At 37.5% G+C, this 17,847-nt stretch overlaps 1 protein-coding gene across 1 annotated transcript in view; it reads left to right on the top strand.

The window, feature by feature from the left end:
* LOC114650543 (HMG box transcription factor BBX) overlaps positions 1-17,847 on the top strand; it is a 312,812-nt gene that overhangs the window by 181,933 nt on the left and 113,032 nt on the right. Inside the window, 1 exon segment of the mRNA XM_028800239.2 lies at positions 2,897-2,964. Within this exon segment, the coding sequence (XP_028656072.1) occupies positions 2,897-2,964 (68 nt within the window).

Raw genomic sequence — 17,847 nt, 5'->3', positions numbered from 1 at the left:
GGAAACCACACTGGAACTGCTTTGACACTGGGTGCCACCAGTTTGCAAAACTGAACAGAGAACTTGCATACGCTAGGGTTTGAGTTACCGTGAAAATGTGCATGGCTTTACACCAAGTTTAGGTTTTATACATCGCAAAATTTTTATGTGTATGCACCGTTTATACATGAGGCCCCAGATGTGATCTACTCCGTATTTCCAATTTCAAATAGTATACAACATCATTTACCCACTGAGTAACATAAATCTACGTGCTAGTAGTGAGGTAAAGGCAATTACATTATATATATGTATATATATAGACAGACAAATACAGCATACAATAGGCTGACTGGTTAGTTGCTGTTAAGAGTTTTAAAAAATTGTTTTACAATGCCAAGTCTTTAAAGATAATGTCCAATGTTGTATGTATTTTTTAGTTACTCTGTGTTCAAATGGAGGAGTCTTCTTGTGTTGGAATGCACTCTTTCTTTTTAGTGCATGGTCCTTGTTTGTTGTTTTCTGTGATGCTACTTTCTCTTGCTGGTGTCTCCTGCAGCTTCTCAGGGAAAAGCATTACTCTCTCTGGCACAGGAGTTTAGATGCTAAAGTTTCATTGTTGAAGTAATCGCTGCTTCTTTGTCTTTTTGGTCCTCTGGCACAGTGGCCCAGTGCTTAGCTTGGCAGACTGGATCTCAGCCTTCTATTCCACAAAGAGAAGATATTGTCAGCTTTCAGCTCCCAAAAGAGAGAGAGAGGGAGAGTGGCTCATCAGCTTTTTTAGTTTCAGAGAGACATTTTAGAGATTTTTGTAATTTTAAACAGTGTGGTTAGGAGTGCTTAGGAGTGATCGAGGGAATCCAGAGCTCCCTCAGAATTCCCAAGATACCCTCATGAGTATCCTTAGTAGTGTGGTTGTAGCTAGTTTTTAAGAAGAAATTATAACCTCTCCCAGACTGGATTAAAATCACTTTCAGTTGCAAAATCTGTGTTATCCTGTAGGTGCATTGTTTTGTCCATCATCATTGTCATTCATCAATTTATAGCACTTTGTTTTGGATTGAGTCTGTTTTATGCCTTCTAGCACAATAGGTTTGCAAAGGTGCCTCAGCAAAGATGCCAGTTCAACTCTGATTTACACCTTTTTTTATCAGATGAAGTACAGGCTTGTCCTAGTATGCAGAGTTCAGTCACTTGCTTTGGAATGCAAGCTGGGAGAAGGTGAAGCTGGATTTCTGCATCCCTGTTAAATTTACTTTCTTAATAGTTCTGGTGTGGCACTGAAGCCTAGCAGAATAGGCAGTGCCCACTTTGTCCTACAATGTTGTCATCTTAAAGAAAGATAAGCAGTTCTTTAGTGTGGTTTTCTTTCATGACATGTATCTTGCCTTTTCTTTTGCGTTCATCATAGAAGTGTCAGAATTGTATGCAATTTATCCTGATTAGATATAAAATTATTCTGACGTTTACTTCATTTTACTTTGCACAACATTATTTCATCCTACTAAAATACCAAAAAATGACACTATATCATAAAAGTATTGTCAATTGATTATTTTTCAGTTGATTTTTGCTGCTTTTAATTAGCAGGGTTAATTAAATAGTACTTTTATACCCTTTGTAAAGTGGCCGTTAAGAAGGGATGTTTGGAAAACCCATAAAAAAGTAGCTTGTACTTTACGTACATCCTTCATAAAGATGCTTGTTAAACCTTTAAGAGTCATTAATTCAGAACATTATTCCTGAGTTGTTTCACATATAATAGAAAAAACTGAAATTGATGTAAAATGTGAACTTAGCCTTACTTAGTCTTCAAAAATCAAATACTGTACAAAGTTTTATGCATCACTCTGCAATTGGACTCAAGGCACTTGTACTTTAGTAATGGCTTATGTGGTTGCTGTCAACAACACAGCAGTGTTCATGAAAAGAAATATTTTTCTGAAATAATGAAAAATACAATAATCATTTCATAATTTAAATATAATCAGAAAACAGTCAACACAGTGAATCTGGACAGGTACTAATGGGTTCTTAAGAAATCAGTGATGATTTCCTTCATTTAACACTTTTGTTTTTTTGGGTTTGGCCCTAATAAAATGCTATTGTTTGTATGTATGTATGTATACATGACCAGTCAAACATCTTAGAACACCCTAGATTTTCCAGTTTTTAGTGACATTTAAGCAGTTCAAGTTCGGTGAATAATGTGAAATAGTACAAACGTAAGCAGTAAACTGCAAGAGGTTAAAAAAGTTTTATGTAATTTTCAGAATTATATAAAGAGGCCTTTTTCAGGAAAAAAAAATGTTTTAAAATCATAGTGTTTCTACAGCAGTGGAAGTTAATTAAGCATTGAATATCAAGGCAAACAATTCCTTCACATGTCCCATCTTTTGTTGACAACTTACAAAACCCCAATGTGTATAAAAGCAGTCTTGGAACAAATTGCGTTGCTATACCCTGTGAGGAATTATTTGGATAATATTTTACTGTATACTGTTATCATAATAGCATTATAACTCTTTAAAGTGTAGGTCTTTCCTTTAGAGAAATTGCAAAGAAAGCCAAGGTGTCATTGAGGGCATTGTCCTACCTCTAGCATCTTACCACGAACCTTTGTACCATTTCTTGTTATTCATTGGACTTTAGCTGCTTACATTTCAATAAAAACTAAAAAAATGGTGATGTTATTTTGACTTGTAGTGTATTTTTTCATTTATATATGTTTATCTTCTACTTAACTTTTCTGTTTTTTTATATAGTAGGAAAACTATACTAAGACTGTGCAAAAAGGTATACTGGTTATATTGTATTGTATTGCTTGTATTGACTTGTCACTTCTTTTTGAACTTATTTTTTATCTTACTTTTCTTATCCTAATAAGAATTCTTATTATTTTTCATTATTTCTCCAGACCCTACACAAATGGGTGGCCTCAGCATGTTACTTCTAGCCGGTGAACATGCACTAACAGCAAGGGAGGTAAGGAAAGCTTTTTTGTTTTTACAAAATTAAGTAAATACAAGGAATTTTAATTATAAACCACTTCAAAGAACAGAAATGGTCAAAACCTGCCCTCTAATGTTATTTTTTCTCCCTGTTTTATGCAATGGAAGTTTAATAGAAATGGCATAATCAGGCTGCAACATCAATACATAAGGAGATGATGATTAAACCTAGCTAAATTGCAAGCTTGAAGAAATGTTACCTTTTTATGAGCTATTTATTACTTATGGTTCATGCTTTAAAAGTGGCACCTTTTCATTCAGGAGTGTTTAGTGTTAAAGATTTTGTTTTTATTTAAATTATTTTACTTGTGATAGATTATTGCTCTGTCTGGAGCTACTTCTTGTTTTTTATCCTCCCCACACCCCTTAAGCAAGTTATAAATGTTATATAAATCACATTAATGCTATTAAGAGGTGATCTATTTGGAACAAGATTTGGAGACTGTAAAGAGTAAACTGTAGTTTCTGTGGTGCTTTACGAACTATTCAACAGATATATTTTAGTAAAGGTAGAATCTGGCAATAAGAGAATGTACATTTTAGAGGAGTTTTAAGTTCTTTTTTGATTGATTTTAAAACACATGTTGATGCCATTTGTCTGACTAAATTATGTTCAGTTCTAATGAATTTCAATCAGTTTTATACTACTACTGATAAGGAATGTCTACTATGGTATACCCGGCTGGTGGTATTGCAGTTTATAGGATTAATTCATATCTCAATAGTTGTCTGTGTAGAAAGGTGAAAAAAACGAGACTAGACTAAAAAACATCTAGAGAAAAATGTACTTAATTCAAGGTATCTAATATGGAAACTGCTTTAGTAAAGTTAAAAAAAAAAAAAGTTTAACTAGTAAATAAACAAATACCTATGCTGCACATTTGAAAGTGAAAGCAGAATTTACATAGCAATAATACAGTATACAAAGCAATACTACAGATTCTTATTTATCAAAAGACATATCACTGATAAATAATATGCTCAGTTAGAAAAAACAACTGCAAGTGTGTGCTATATGACAATTAAATCTCAAACAAACTTAGCCTGTATGTGTCTTATGAAATACAAAAAACATTTATAAGAAAATCTAAGCAAAGAACACAGCAGCATTTATAAAGAGGCTCATCATCTTTTGCAAAGCATGTTGTACTCTACTCCACTGGAATGAAATATTACATTTTTGTAAGCAGATCATGTCTGTCTATTGCAGAAGAATAATGCTGCCGTGTTCTTTATGTAGACTATGTTTTTTGAAAAAAAAAAACTTTCAAAGGCATAAATTCAGCAGACAACCTACATAAAAAAACTGCAGTTGTTAATTTTTCTAATGAATGAATGAATGTATGTATGCGAGAAGTCAAGCAAAATGACACCTTTTATTGGCTAACTAAAAAGATGTAATTTTTCTTGACTTCTCACTAATAATTGTTGATAATTCTAAACATAAAACAAGTATGACAGAAAGATCCAGCACCATTACAGTGTTAGCAGCTTTAAGTTAGATTTTAGCATATGAAAACATTTTTATGTTCAAACCAAAATCCAAATAAACAACACAGCAGCCTCAATGATTGGTAATTATTATTGTGTGCTAACATTAATTAACTGCAAAGTGCCTCATACTCTCCCTCCCTGGGATGAGATTTAAATTTATGAAAACAAATCCACATGTTTTTTTTTGATTATTATTAAAAAATTGATGGCTGCACTTTTGCATTAATAATGTACATCACTGAAGCAACCTATATACAGTAATCCCTCCTCCATCGCGGGGGTTGCGTTCCAGAGCCACCCACGAAATAAGAAAATCCGCGAAGTAGAAACCCTATGTTTATATGGTTATTTTTATATTGTCATGCTTGGGTCACAGATTTGCGCAGAAACACAGGAGGTTGTAGAGAGACAGGAATGTTATTCAAACACTGCAAACAAACATTTGTCTCTTTTTCAAAAGTTTAAACTGTGCTCCATGACAAGACAGAGATGACAGTTCTGTCTCACAATTAAAAGAATGCAAACATATCTTCCTCTTCAAAGGAGTGTGTGTCAGGAGCAGAGACTGTCATAAAGACATAGAAAGCAAACAAATCAATAGGGCTGTTTAGCTTTTAAGTATGCGAAGCACCGCGGCACAAAGCTGTTGAAGGCGGCAGCTCACACCCCCTCCATCAGGAGCAGGGAGAGAGAGAGAGAGAGAGAGAGAGAGATAGAGAGAGACAGAGAAAAACAAACATGCAAAAATCAATACGTGCCCTTCGAGCTTTTAAGTATGCGAAGCACCGTGCAGCATGTCGCTTCACTAAGCAGCTGCACAGAAGGTAGCAACGTGAAGATAATCTTTCAGCATTTTTAGACGAGCGTCCGTATCGTCTAGGTGTGCGAACAGCCCCCCTGCTCACACCCCCTACGTCAGGATCAGAGAAAGCGCAAGAGAGAGAAAGAAAAAAGTAAGTTGGGTAGCTTCTCAGCCATCTGCCAATAGCGTCCCTTGTATGAAATCAACTGGGCAAACCAACTGAGGAAGCATGTACCAGAAATTAAAAGACCCATTGTCCTCAGAAATCCGCGAACCAGCAAAAAATCTGCGATATATATTTAAATATGCTTACATATAAAATCCGCGATAGAGTGAAGCCGCGAAAGGCGAAGAGCGATATAGCGAGGGATCACTGTATTTAAAATACTAAAACATGCAAAAAAATATATCATCAGAAAGTAATCAATATGAACTCTAAATATCTGTTGACAATACAGTCTTTAGTTATTATAATAAAGTATACTATGAGACAGCAAAAGACTTCAGTGGAGAAAAAAATCCTACAGTTTTCAAATAAAGTGCAGTAGCAGAGATAAGTTGACATTAGACAAGTACAGTCTGCATAGAACGAGTATGTAGAAGCACATTTTAAAAATTCAAATCACAGTTAACATTATCTCTAAATAGCAAAGCAGAATACTATTGAACAAGCTACAGTAAATTTCATAAGATTGTGTCACATATCCTTAAATATATGACTTTTGAAAAAGAAAAAAAAATCTGTGGGCAGGTATTAGATAAGTAGAACTCCCTAAATTTTGACAGTTGTTGCTCAGTTGAAATATGTGCTTAGAAGAATACAGCATGTGTGTTGTCAATATACTGTTAAAGGAGTTTTTTTCTAAGTAATTCATTTGACCAATTCTTACGTGTCACATGCACTGCGGTAGGAACACGCTAAACACTTGCCATTACAATTCTCAGTGTGAATTTTTCTATAGACTTGCTCAAATGTTGAAACCAAACATTTTGTAAGTTCCATTATTCTTTTGCAGAATATTATTAATGAATATTATAAATTTACCAGTGCACACAATGCATATTTAGAAAATGATGTGCAATATTTGCTAGAGACACTTCACATACAGTATGCATTACTCATTGAAGGGAAAAATCTTTTCAAAAACGATGTCATCTGTTATATTAACATCCTTATGGACAACTGGGCATTGCTTCATTTGCAAAATGCTTATAAGAAATGTACTATAGTTTGTTTCAGTATAATTAACTATTTATGCTGTGTTTTAAACATGCTGCTAGTGTTAAAATTTGTACTTGTAAACACATACAACAAAAATACATAGCAGAACTGAATACACACCTGCATTCTGTTACTTAAGTAATTGCAAATCCTGTCTGTCTAATACATTTTTGTTTGTCGCCAAAACCTAAGAAGAATGAAACAAGTTCATTTAAAAAACAGATTAATTCAACGATAATGAAGCATCTATTTCTAAGAACCAACTGCAGCAAAATTCAGTACACACTACATTACTGAGATTTCTTTTTTTGCTTTTTTAATATCTTGTATGTTTATGTTTATTTTTGATGACAGATTAATTAAATTTGAGCATGGATGATACCATAAATCTGTGGAGACATTTTCTGCCATTCTTCGCAGATGATTGTTTTCAGCTACTCTCTGCTGAATGTCATAGTTTTCTCTTTTTTTCTTCTTTAAAAATTGTAATTTTTACAATGTACAGTCATGGCCAAAAGTTTTGAGAATGACACAAGTATTGGTTTTCACAAAGTTTGCCTTTGAAACTTATGGAATGCTTGTAATTATACTTCAGTATACCATAGAAACATCTGACAAAAAGATATAAAAACACTGAAGCAGCAAACTTTGTGAAAACCAATACTTGTGTCATTCTCAAAAAACTTTTGGCCACAACTGTATTTAGGATTATTGTTGTGTTGGAAAATTCCTTTCCTACCAAGCATCTTGAGAAATGTGAGTCATCTTTTGTTTCAGTATTTGAGTATGCAAACTTGCATTCATGGTGTCACCAATAAAAGTCATTCCCTCTTAGGGGTGTGCGATGTTGGCAAAACATGATAACTCAATATTTTCTAAGATTTTGTTGATGAGTAGATTCAAAACTCAGCTGCAAGAGTCCTTACTCGAACCAGCAGCAGAGAGCACATCACACCCATCCTGCTTCGTCTTCACTGGCTCCCTGTGTCTTACAGAATCGAATATAAAATCCTACTAATAACCTACAAAACCTTAAATAACCTCGCGCCAAATTACATCAGTGACCTACTCCATCACTATGCGCCTGCCTGCCCACTTAGGTCCTCTGATTCTGGCAATCTTATTGTACCCCACACTAATCTACACTCCATGGGCGACAGGGCCTTCAGCTGTATAGCGCCCAGACTCTGGAATGACCTACCAAAATGAATCAGGTCAGCTGACTCCATGAATTCTTTTAAAAAACAACTCAAAACTCATCTGTTCAGGAAGGCTTTTAGCTCTACTTGACTTTATTACCCTTCTCTCAGTTTACTTCTCTGTCAAGATGCTAATGTAACCTGTATGTGTGTGTACTAGACCATCAATTATGCTGTCTTTTTTTCAGAATTCACTGTCTTAATCTACTTTATTTATTTATCTGGTTTGTACAATGCTATATACTGTATATGCTGCCGTTCTTTATTATATTCTGTAAATGCCTTGAGCATGGGAAAGGCGCTATATAAATAAAATGTATTATTATTATTATTATTCTCAAAAATGTGTTTTTAAAAGTTTTATTTGGTACTAGTTACGACTCAGTCTTGTTAATAGGATTAAGTGTTGCTTACTAATTACTGTATATTATTGGAAAAACCCTGTTTAAGGGAAACAGGTCTTATTTATTTACCTAAAACTCAAACATTCAAACAGAAAAAAAAATACAAAAACATTGAAAACACTGGAGAAAGTATTATTGAGATTAAACAGAGCAAATATGAATAAACCATTTCAAAGTGGCCTACATGGAATACTTTGTAAAAATTTGCACAAAAACTGCCAAATACTATTATAATGAGAGCAACACACTTCCCCTTAATGTAAATGAGACATGAATCCAAGGGAGATAAGTTATAAGTCATAGTTGAACTACAGGGCATGGATAAACTGCTCTGTTTTAAAGTGATTTTTTTAGTAAGAACAACCTATCTATATATATAAAATCCCTATGTGTGTCCAGGTGTCCGTGTGTGGGTGTCTTCTGATGAAGTGCGCATGCGCGGGGCACGGTGCGACTCGCGATATTACTGTCAGAGAAAGTTAGAGGCGTTTTACGGAAATACAAACCAGTATTACTGCGAGAGGAAATTAAAGGTACACAATACAGTGACGCATATTACAGCCACATACAAGCCAGTATTACTGTCAGAGGAGATTAAAGGCATATTACCGACGCGCACGCCTGTATTACCGCCAGAGAAAATTAAAGGTATATTACGGACGTACAAGCCAGCGGACGTACAAGACGGTATCCTTCAATAAGGGCGCGCACACGCATCCTTCAATAAGGGCATGCACAAAAAGGTGAGCCTCAAAAGGGCGACCTCAATTGGGCGCAGCGAATAAAGGCGCGCGTAAATAAAGATCTGCACCTTTGTTGCTCTTCACATATTCCAGAGCCATTTGAACTAAATTATCTACGAACGCCTTTATTCGCCGCGCTCAATTGAGGTTGCACTTTTGAAGCTCACCTTTTTGTGCGCGCCCTTATTGAATAGAGCCGTACAAGACAGTATTACTGTCACAGAAAATTAGACACACAATACACGGCGGCAGCCCACGAAGAACGGTCAGCTCAGCAAGTAAACATCAACAAAAGAAAGGCTGAAAGAAAGAAAAATACTACCAACAAAAAGAATGAGGTCAAAGCCCCTTGCCATTTAATATAGACTGTTCCTACTAATGTTTATGCACTACTGTTCTAGTGCCCGTTATTGTAACGGGCTAAATGACTAGTTCTACTATAAGTCACCATCTAAACTTGAAGTTCTGTCAAATAGTGCTAAAAAAAACGAAACAATTATAGCATTTAATGCGCACACATAGTCCTACTAGGCTACATGTAGTCTAGCTGCAACAGACATATAATATATACATCTAGAGATAACCATGAGTAGAGGGAACAATTAGATGACTTGCTGAGTACCAGAGTTCTAAACATCCAGTGTCTTATGAAGGCTGCAATCAGAGTAGGAGAGATGATTTTGAACTGTTAATTTCATCCAACAGAGAGCAAACTTCTGATTACTGAACTGTTGTGTTCATGAAATTATGATTTGCAAAATATGCGTTTGCCATAAATGATGTGTCACACCTTGTCAAAATTGAGTGGAAAGGACTTCAGTTAAGAGCATTGATAACAAGAAAGCCACAGGAGATGCAGATTTGATTACTCAGATCAACAAATCTACCTAACAACACCATTAGAAACACACAGTAAACTGCAGTTTCCACAGTCTCCCAGCATGTCTAAACAAATATCTAAAGGAAATTAACATTATTGTTTAATTGGAAATGCAAACATGCCATGCCAGAATAACCACAGTGTTTTAACAGATGGTATATCTGTAGACCACAATGCTTCTCTAGACTCTTGAGTGTTTTTGATTGTTTTTTGCAAAGTTAGTAACATAATAGCCTACCTATGCTCTTGTACACTCTCCCTTCTTTAAGTCTCACAATTTGGTTTCTTGCTTATTCTGGTGACTACTTATTATGTGGAGCGAGGTTGCATTAGAAGCAGCACAGGCCAAAATTGAGAAAGCTGTGGTGTTCACAGGTTCATTGGTTATTTTAATACTGTGTTCATACAGTTTAATTGTATATCACAGATATAATCAGTTTTGTTGCAGCAGTCACAGGTTTACTCACTTTTTTTTTGCTTTTAATTTGTACTTTGGCCAGTATTTTCAATATAGTGTGTCTGTTTGTTTTAATTATACTATTTAATTTAAAAATAATATAATTATTGAAAGATGATGCAGTTTTGAACCATTTAACATTTTAGTGATACTGATCTGGGATGCATTCAGTTTTATCTTCCCCCTATTTCTGTGTTGGTATACAGTTGTATTGTTGTGAGTGGAATAATCAGCTACTGAAGGTGCACATTATTTGTTATTTGTGATGAATGTTGGGTGAGCATTGAATAAGGGGCTGCAATGAATAAAATAACGCTGAGCTACATTGTAAATGTTAACCCCAGTCACACCAACAGAAGGCAGGTGTAAGAGATAAGTTCAAAGGTAGTACATTTAATATATACAGTATGCATGTCTTTAGTGTTTTTGTTACTTTAAACTGTACCAATGCTCAGAAAAGGTTAGCATTTTTGCATTTCCTGCTTTAGATATGTATTAGCCAAATATATATTCTGTTTGACTACTAGATGTGTTTAGTGAAGTACAGTATATAATTCTCTGTTCAGTTAAGTGATTATTGAAAAGGATTAAAAAATTGTATGTAAAATGCTTCCAGCTTCTTGTAGCCTAGTTCCTTTTTAGGTGCTTCACTTCCCAAAAAACACATTACTGAATATCATAAGCTGAAGATAAACTAGACGTCATCTATACCTCTCAGATTAACTACTGTGATAAGAGCAATGCCAAAACTGATTTGTTGGTGGACATTCCTGTTTCATGTTAATTTTTAAGATTAATTTCCCTTATATTCATTTAATGATTTCACATTTGTTAAATTTGTGTGTATGATGGATACATATTATGAATACATTTTACCTCAACAATCCAGGAGCAAGAGGAAAGATACATTTTAACATTAGATACACCTATATGGGAATGAGATGAGATTAGTTCTTTTGTGTAGTGCAAAGACTACAGAGAACATCAGTTTGTATATATCTAAAGTTTGGGTCTCAGATGACATTCAGGTTGTATTGTATTACATTACAACCATTTTCTTAAAGGCACCATAATGGCATCCTGTTTATCTGAATTATACAATGTAACAAGGCGCTATATAAACGCCTGACCCGACACAGATGGACACGGGAGGCACGTATAAAATAAATTCTTCACCTGTGGGACACGTCTTCCCCGTGACCCCACAGACACAACACTGTCCCAAAAGACACAAAGTAATCACCACAACACCCTCCTTCGGCACCACCACTCCTCTTCTAAGCTTTGTCCTCCTCCTCCCAACTTTGGCCATTGAGTGGTGGTTGCTGGGCCCTTTTATAGTCCACCTAGTGCTCTAGGTGGTTGATCGCCAAATTCCGGCTGCACTTCCAGGTGTGGCGAATACGCTGCCCATACAGGCTCAGGAGTACAAGCTGCAGCACCCCCTGGCGGTGCCTGTGGGACCCAACAGGGCTGCACCCAACTCCAATTCTCATGGAGCCCTGCGGGAAACCGAGGCACTGCTCCAACCCAGGGGGTGGCCATCTAGCATCCAGGGGGAGGTATTGCACCATCCAGGGCTGCTCCCCCTGAATATAGAGTAAAGTGGCGTCCCATCCAGGCATAGACCCCGGCCGCCTGCCACAACAAAAAATTAAACTTTATATGTATCACTTTGTATATCTTTTATGTATTTATAATATGTATTCTGAAAGCCTCAATTTAACCATTTATTTTCCATTGTACATATAGGTGGCATCTGAACAGTCTAGTTTTAGTAATGTTTTCTTCAACTCGGAGCATTCTTTCTCATGTAAAATAGTATTAGTATTCTGTTGATCACAATTAAACATAGGTCTTATGTTTTTGTCATGCTTATTATTTATATACAGTCAGGTCCATAAATATGTGGACAGTGACACAATTTTCATAATTTTGGCTCTGTACATCACCATAATGGATTTGAAATAAAGCAATAAATCATGATGTGATTGAAGTGTCAATTTTCAGCTTTAATTTAAGGAGATTACCAAAAATATCATATGAACTGTTTAGGAATGACAGCCATTTTTCTGCATATCCCCCCATTTCCAGGAGGGGAGAGAGAGAGAAACCCAGCATCAAGAACCCCACTAACAACAGAATTATTAGATATAACATTAGACAATGAAGAAGTGGCAGATAACAAGGCTCCTGTCAAGCAATATAGGTTTCAAGGTAGAATGGCTACATTTTTTTCCATTGGTGAAATACAACAAAGACAAAAAGCTGGGTTCCATTTTATTGCTGCAAACAAGCTGGGAGAGAAAATTCAGGCTTTGCACTGTTTTGTGTGTTCATCTGCACATGAAAATAGGTTAACTGGTAAAACACAATACAGTAGAGCCTCCATTTCACAATTTCCTAGAGACCAACTAAAAGAGTGTTAAATGAAAAAAATGTCACAGATTTGTCAGAATCCTAAAAGTACAGGTCTGGCTTACTCATGTTTAACTTTTTCTTTTAGTTTCACTGCAGTTATTTTTGTGATTATGAGCTTTGATCCAGAGTAAATGTAATTTGTTCTATTTAGGTTGTAGAATATTATTTAAGGTTCCATTTTGTGATCCCCAATGTTAAACCATGAGAGTCTGAAGCCCAATTGCAGTGTTGCATCTAAAACCTAATGTTTTATTTCCGAAAACAAAATAAGGCTCTATTCACAGGTCAGCCAAGTTATTTTTTTTCACTTACGTGTGATACGGATCTTTTTAGAGAAGTGTGAATGGCAAAAAAAAAAAATGTGGAGTCACAAATTTCAAAAAAAGGATTTACACTACTTCCATCACCACTGGTTTGTATCCAAAACCTAGATATCTTGCTCCTAACAGTCATGGTTTATTTCTCTTTCCCTTCATGCTTAGTTGGGTTTTGAATCTCCTATATCCTTAACTGGGCCAGAATATGTTTGAATATTGTATTCAATGATGCTATCCTATTTTGCTATACTGTACTAGTAATATCGAGATTATTTAGATATACAGTAACGTGCATTGCATGTACTTTTATTATTGATAAAGGTACAGTATGTTTGTAGAAGTAGATATCTGAAGATCTCTGTTTAATTCTGTCAGATATGAAAGTTAACATTTGATTTTTTAAATCTATACTGGTTATTGTCCAGAAAATCATATTTAAGATTTTTCTAATTCATATTTCACTGACATGAGTTTGATATTACTTACAGTAACAATTGCCTAACAAGGAAATCACCACAGCACAGTAGTAGCGCTGCTTCCTCACAGTAAGGAGACCTTTGTCCCTCACTGCGTGGAGCTTACATGTTCTCTCTGTGCCCTCATGGGGTTCTTCTGGCTGCACTGTTTTTTTCCCCACTATCCAAAGACATGCAGGTTAAGTAAATTGGACCTTGTGTGTGTTTGGTGTGGTGTGTGTATGTTCACCTTGAGATTGATGGTGCCCTGTCCTAATTTGTTCATGCCTTGCACCCTATGCTAGCTGTAATAGGCATCAGCACCCCACCACAACCCTGGTCTGGATTAAGTGGGTTAGAAAATGACCTGAACAGTGCCTATACTCCATTTCTGCAACACAAAGTCACTTGTAATATAGGTACCAATTATGCTATCATTAGCACCATTTATCGATGTATGTGAGGCAGGAAAGCAAAGTAAAGAAAGGGAATGTTATAGAGCATCTAGAAGCAATAACAGTGAAACTAGATGGCCAAATTTAAGATTAAACAGATAATTTAAAGTTTCAGTAAAAACGATGAATTATCTAAATCAGTGTCTAAACTGAAAAGTGCAAGTGCTTTTAGTATATTTAAATTCTTGTGCTTAAACAATCAGTCAGTCATGTCAGTCATTATCCAACCCGCTATATTCTAACACAGAGTCATGAGGGTCTGCTAGAGCCTATCCCAGCCAACACAGGGAGCAAGGCAGGAACGAATCCCCGTGCAGGGTGCCACATTGTATAAAATGATTTACCATTAAAAACTTCTACCAGGGATACTTGCTACAAATACTGCGTTTGTCAAAAATAGAGTACACAGTGCAAATTGTTTTTGGATTACTCAATTTAAAATTTCCATAATTGGCATTTATGTATTGTACAGTTTTATTTCTGCTGTTCTTGCATTAGTGCAGAGTACACAATACTAATCTTCATAATTCATTTTTAAAATAGGATCATTGTCAGTTTATAACATTTAGATTTTAGTTATCTTGGAATTCAGGATTAATGCTACCTAAGTCTGCGCAGCACTTATTTTTAGTTCTGGTCTTACAAAGATTTTTTTTGTGTGTAAATGTATACACTGTTGCTGAAGAACTTTGATTCCATACTATGCTGCTCTTGCTCTTTGAACCTACTGGTGCAAATGATTATACCAGTTTTTAGTTTGTAAAATATTATGGTATAGTGATGGCATCACCTATGCAGACAACAACCATTGTAGTACAAGAAATGAACACTTTCAGGCACTTAGTCACTTGTGTATCCATGGTGTCCCTAAATTGCACTTACATTGATGCATCATATTTAAGAACACGCCTTAAAACAACATTCCTCCTGATGCCCTCTCCATTATTAATAAATTTAAGCAGGTTTTCATTCACTTTCGTTTTACTATCATCAGAGCATACATAAAGGCATATGGCACATTGCATTTACGAAGTGGCTGCTATGTATTTAATAACACAAGCAACTTAGTGAAGCAGACAGTTTATTGGGACAGTTGCATTGCTTTTAATGTATAAACAAGAGATGTTGCAAAGCTTTCTGTAGACTGTGGCAGGCAATCATCGTGTATTTAAAAAGTGAGCATAAGAAAGGCATAGAGCATGCTGCATTTACAAAGGTGAGCAAATGTATTTACTAAAACAAAGAAATGAAGTAAAACAGGCGCTTGTGGAGGATAAAAGTGACTAAAACATGCTAATTATTTTCAGTAACATATGTTTGAGAAACATTATGCAAATACCACTAATATTAAAATGGAGCAATAATAAACTATCTTAATTAAATACAACATTTAAGTGACATAAAATAACAGAGGTGACCTGAGTTTATTTTACCAAAATGCATGCAGTCATTTCCTGAACATGCACTTTTCTATAAAGTACAAAGTAAGCCAGATACAATCTCGGCAGCATCAGAAGTAACACAGAAACCAAAATGGGGCACAATGATGTATTTACACACTCTCACATGGGCCAATTTTGAGTCACCAATCAACCTAACATTTGTATTTTGGAATTTTGTGAGGAAGCTACAGTAGCTTAAGGATGTGAGTTGGCAATGTTAACCATTGTGACACATATAGTGAGCAGAAATTCATTATTTTCTAATTTGTTAAGTAATAAGTTTATTTAAATATTCAGAAAAATTATGTTATTGCAAACTTGCATCCATCCATGTTCCAACCCGCTGAATCCGAACACAGGGTCACGGGGGTCCGCTGGAGCCAATCCCAGCCAACACAGGGCACAAGGCAGGAACCAATCCCGGGCAGGGTGCCAACCCACCGCAGGACACACACAAACACACCCACCCACACACCAAGCATACACTAGGGCCAATTTAGAATCGCCAATCCACCTAACCAGCATGTCTTTGGACTGTGGGAGGAAACCGGAGCGCCCGGAGGAAACCCACGCAGACACGGGGAGAACATGCAAACTCCACGCAGGGAGAACCCGGGAAGCGAACCCAGGTCCCCAGGTCTCCCAACTGCGAGGCAGCAGCGCTACCCACTGCCCCACCGTGCCGCCCAAAATCAGGTACAGTGCAAGTCAATTCACATTACAAACAAAGAAAAACTTTGAGGTTAAATATTGTCACTTATGGTTTTTACATTTTTGTTTCAAAATTTTTTGGGGGTACTAGAAAATATTCAATGCTTCCCTTTTATGACCATTAATGTTAGTAGAACCAAAACTGACAAGTGAATGCTGTGTCTTATATGCAGGTATATGTCTTTGTTTTTATTCACATATTCTGGCACGTAGAACCTATTCATTGTAGAAGTCATGTTCTTTATGACAAATGAGAAAAAGGCAAGAGAGCAACCAAATATGGACTATACAAAATGGAAAATTCATGTTTCCTAACACCTATTTTGAGTTTCCAAAGGTTATAGAGGGCAGGAAACCAGTAATACTTGAGAATAATGAGGGCTTTTAGCTGATACCAGTACCAGAGTGCAGTTGCCCCTGAGGTTCTTTCAGGAACTTAAAATATAGGCTTATGTGTATAATAGAACCTTTAAAGCTTTATAAGGGCATACCAAGGAAGCAGTTCTTGGAATTTTCTTGAAATTAACAATTGATGTTCCACATATATACACTGCTCAGAAAAAATAAGGGAACACTTAAATTCTATATTGGATCTCGATAAATGAAATATTCAAGTGGAAATTCTTTACTGAGTAGTACTGTGTAATTCGTTGAGAATAAAATGATATAACAGTGTTCAATGAAAACCAAAATCACCAACCCATTAAGGGCTAGAATTCAACATCACACCAAAAATCCAAATCAAAAATTGAAATCACAGGCTGATCCAACTTGCAACTTCCAGGTGTGGTGGAAGTGCTGAGGTCCAGGGATCCCTAGGCATCGGGACACCCCCTGGCGTTGACCACGGGCCCCTACATGGTCGGGCTTCAAAGCTCTGTACCCGTGGTCCCCATAGCAACCAGGGTGGTCGCCCCCACGTGATCTGAGGCGGGCGTAAGCCCTCTTCTGGTCCACCGGGCCGTCCCGGCCGGGTCACCCCCCCAGCCACCTGCGACAGTGCCCCACCACCAACGAAGACCCGTCAGGCGGAGGCAGCTCGTCCCGCGAGGGCAGCTCATCCCCGAAGTGGGTCCTACTGCTTGTCCAGGGTCCGATCCAGTACCCTGGGACTTGTCTCTTCGGCATCTTCTCCAAGGTCTTCGTGCCCCTCCCGTTGGAGTTACTTGAACCCTCATGGCCTCCGTCAGCTGTGGCGGCGCCCCATCGCCAGCGAAGAGTCATCCAGTAAAGTGGCCCGTCCCGCAAGGGCAGGTCCCCAACGAAACGGGTCCTACTGCTCCTCCTGGGTCCGGTCCTGTAATCAAAATAGAGACAGGGGCAGAAGCGCTGCCTAGACACCACCACCTGGCGTCCCTCTGTGCCGCGCACTGGCAGCGCTCCCCCCTCCAACCGGCACTCCAGCAACTCTGCCCGGAGGGCATGTAGCACCTGTGGAACAAGCCCTGTGGACTGAAGGCACTCCTCCAGCTCGTGCAGTGCCGTAGACAAGCACAAAAAGCCAGTACCACTGCTTCCTGTGGGGCTTCTCTGGCCCAATCAGGTCTCTCCCTGGCACGAGACGGACATTCCTTGGTCCCGCATCTATACAATCATTGGCTAGCATAAAAGACACACCATCCAATCCCGTGCCTGTCTCAGGGAGGGACTTCCGGTCCGCGACCATTTCGGCTGTCATCCTCCTGGTGCGATGACAGGCCCGGTTTCTGAGTGGCAGCGTCTCCTCCATGGCAGCTCTTTCTGCCACTGCCGCGTCCACAAAGCGCCGTGGATCGGTGCGCGTCTGCCACCGGCGTAGACCCGGGCAGCCCCTGCCTGCAAAAGACAAAGCAAGCTCAGCCCCCCAGGGCTGGCT

This window comes from Erpetoichthys calabaricus, chromosome 4 (assembly GCF_900747795.2).
Source record: "Erpetoichthys calabaricus chromosome 4, fErpCal1.3, whole genome shotgun sequence".
Taxonomy (NCBI): domain Eukaryota; kingdom Metazoa; phylum Chordata; class Cladistia; order Polypteriformes; family Polypteridae; genus Erpetoichthys; species Erpetoichthys calabaricus.
This window is presented reverse-complemented; position numbering and strand designations above follow the sequence as displayed.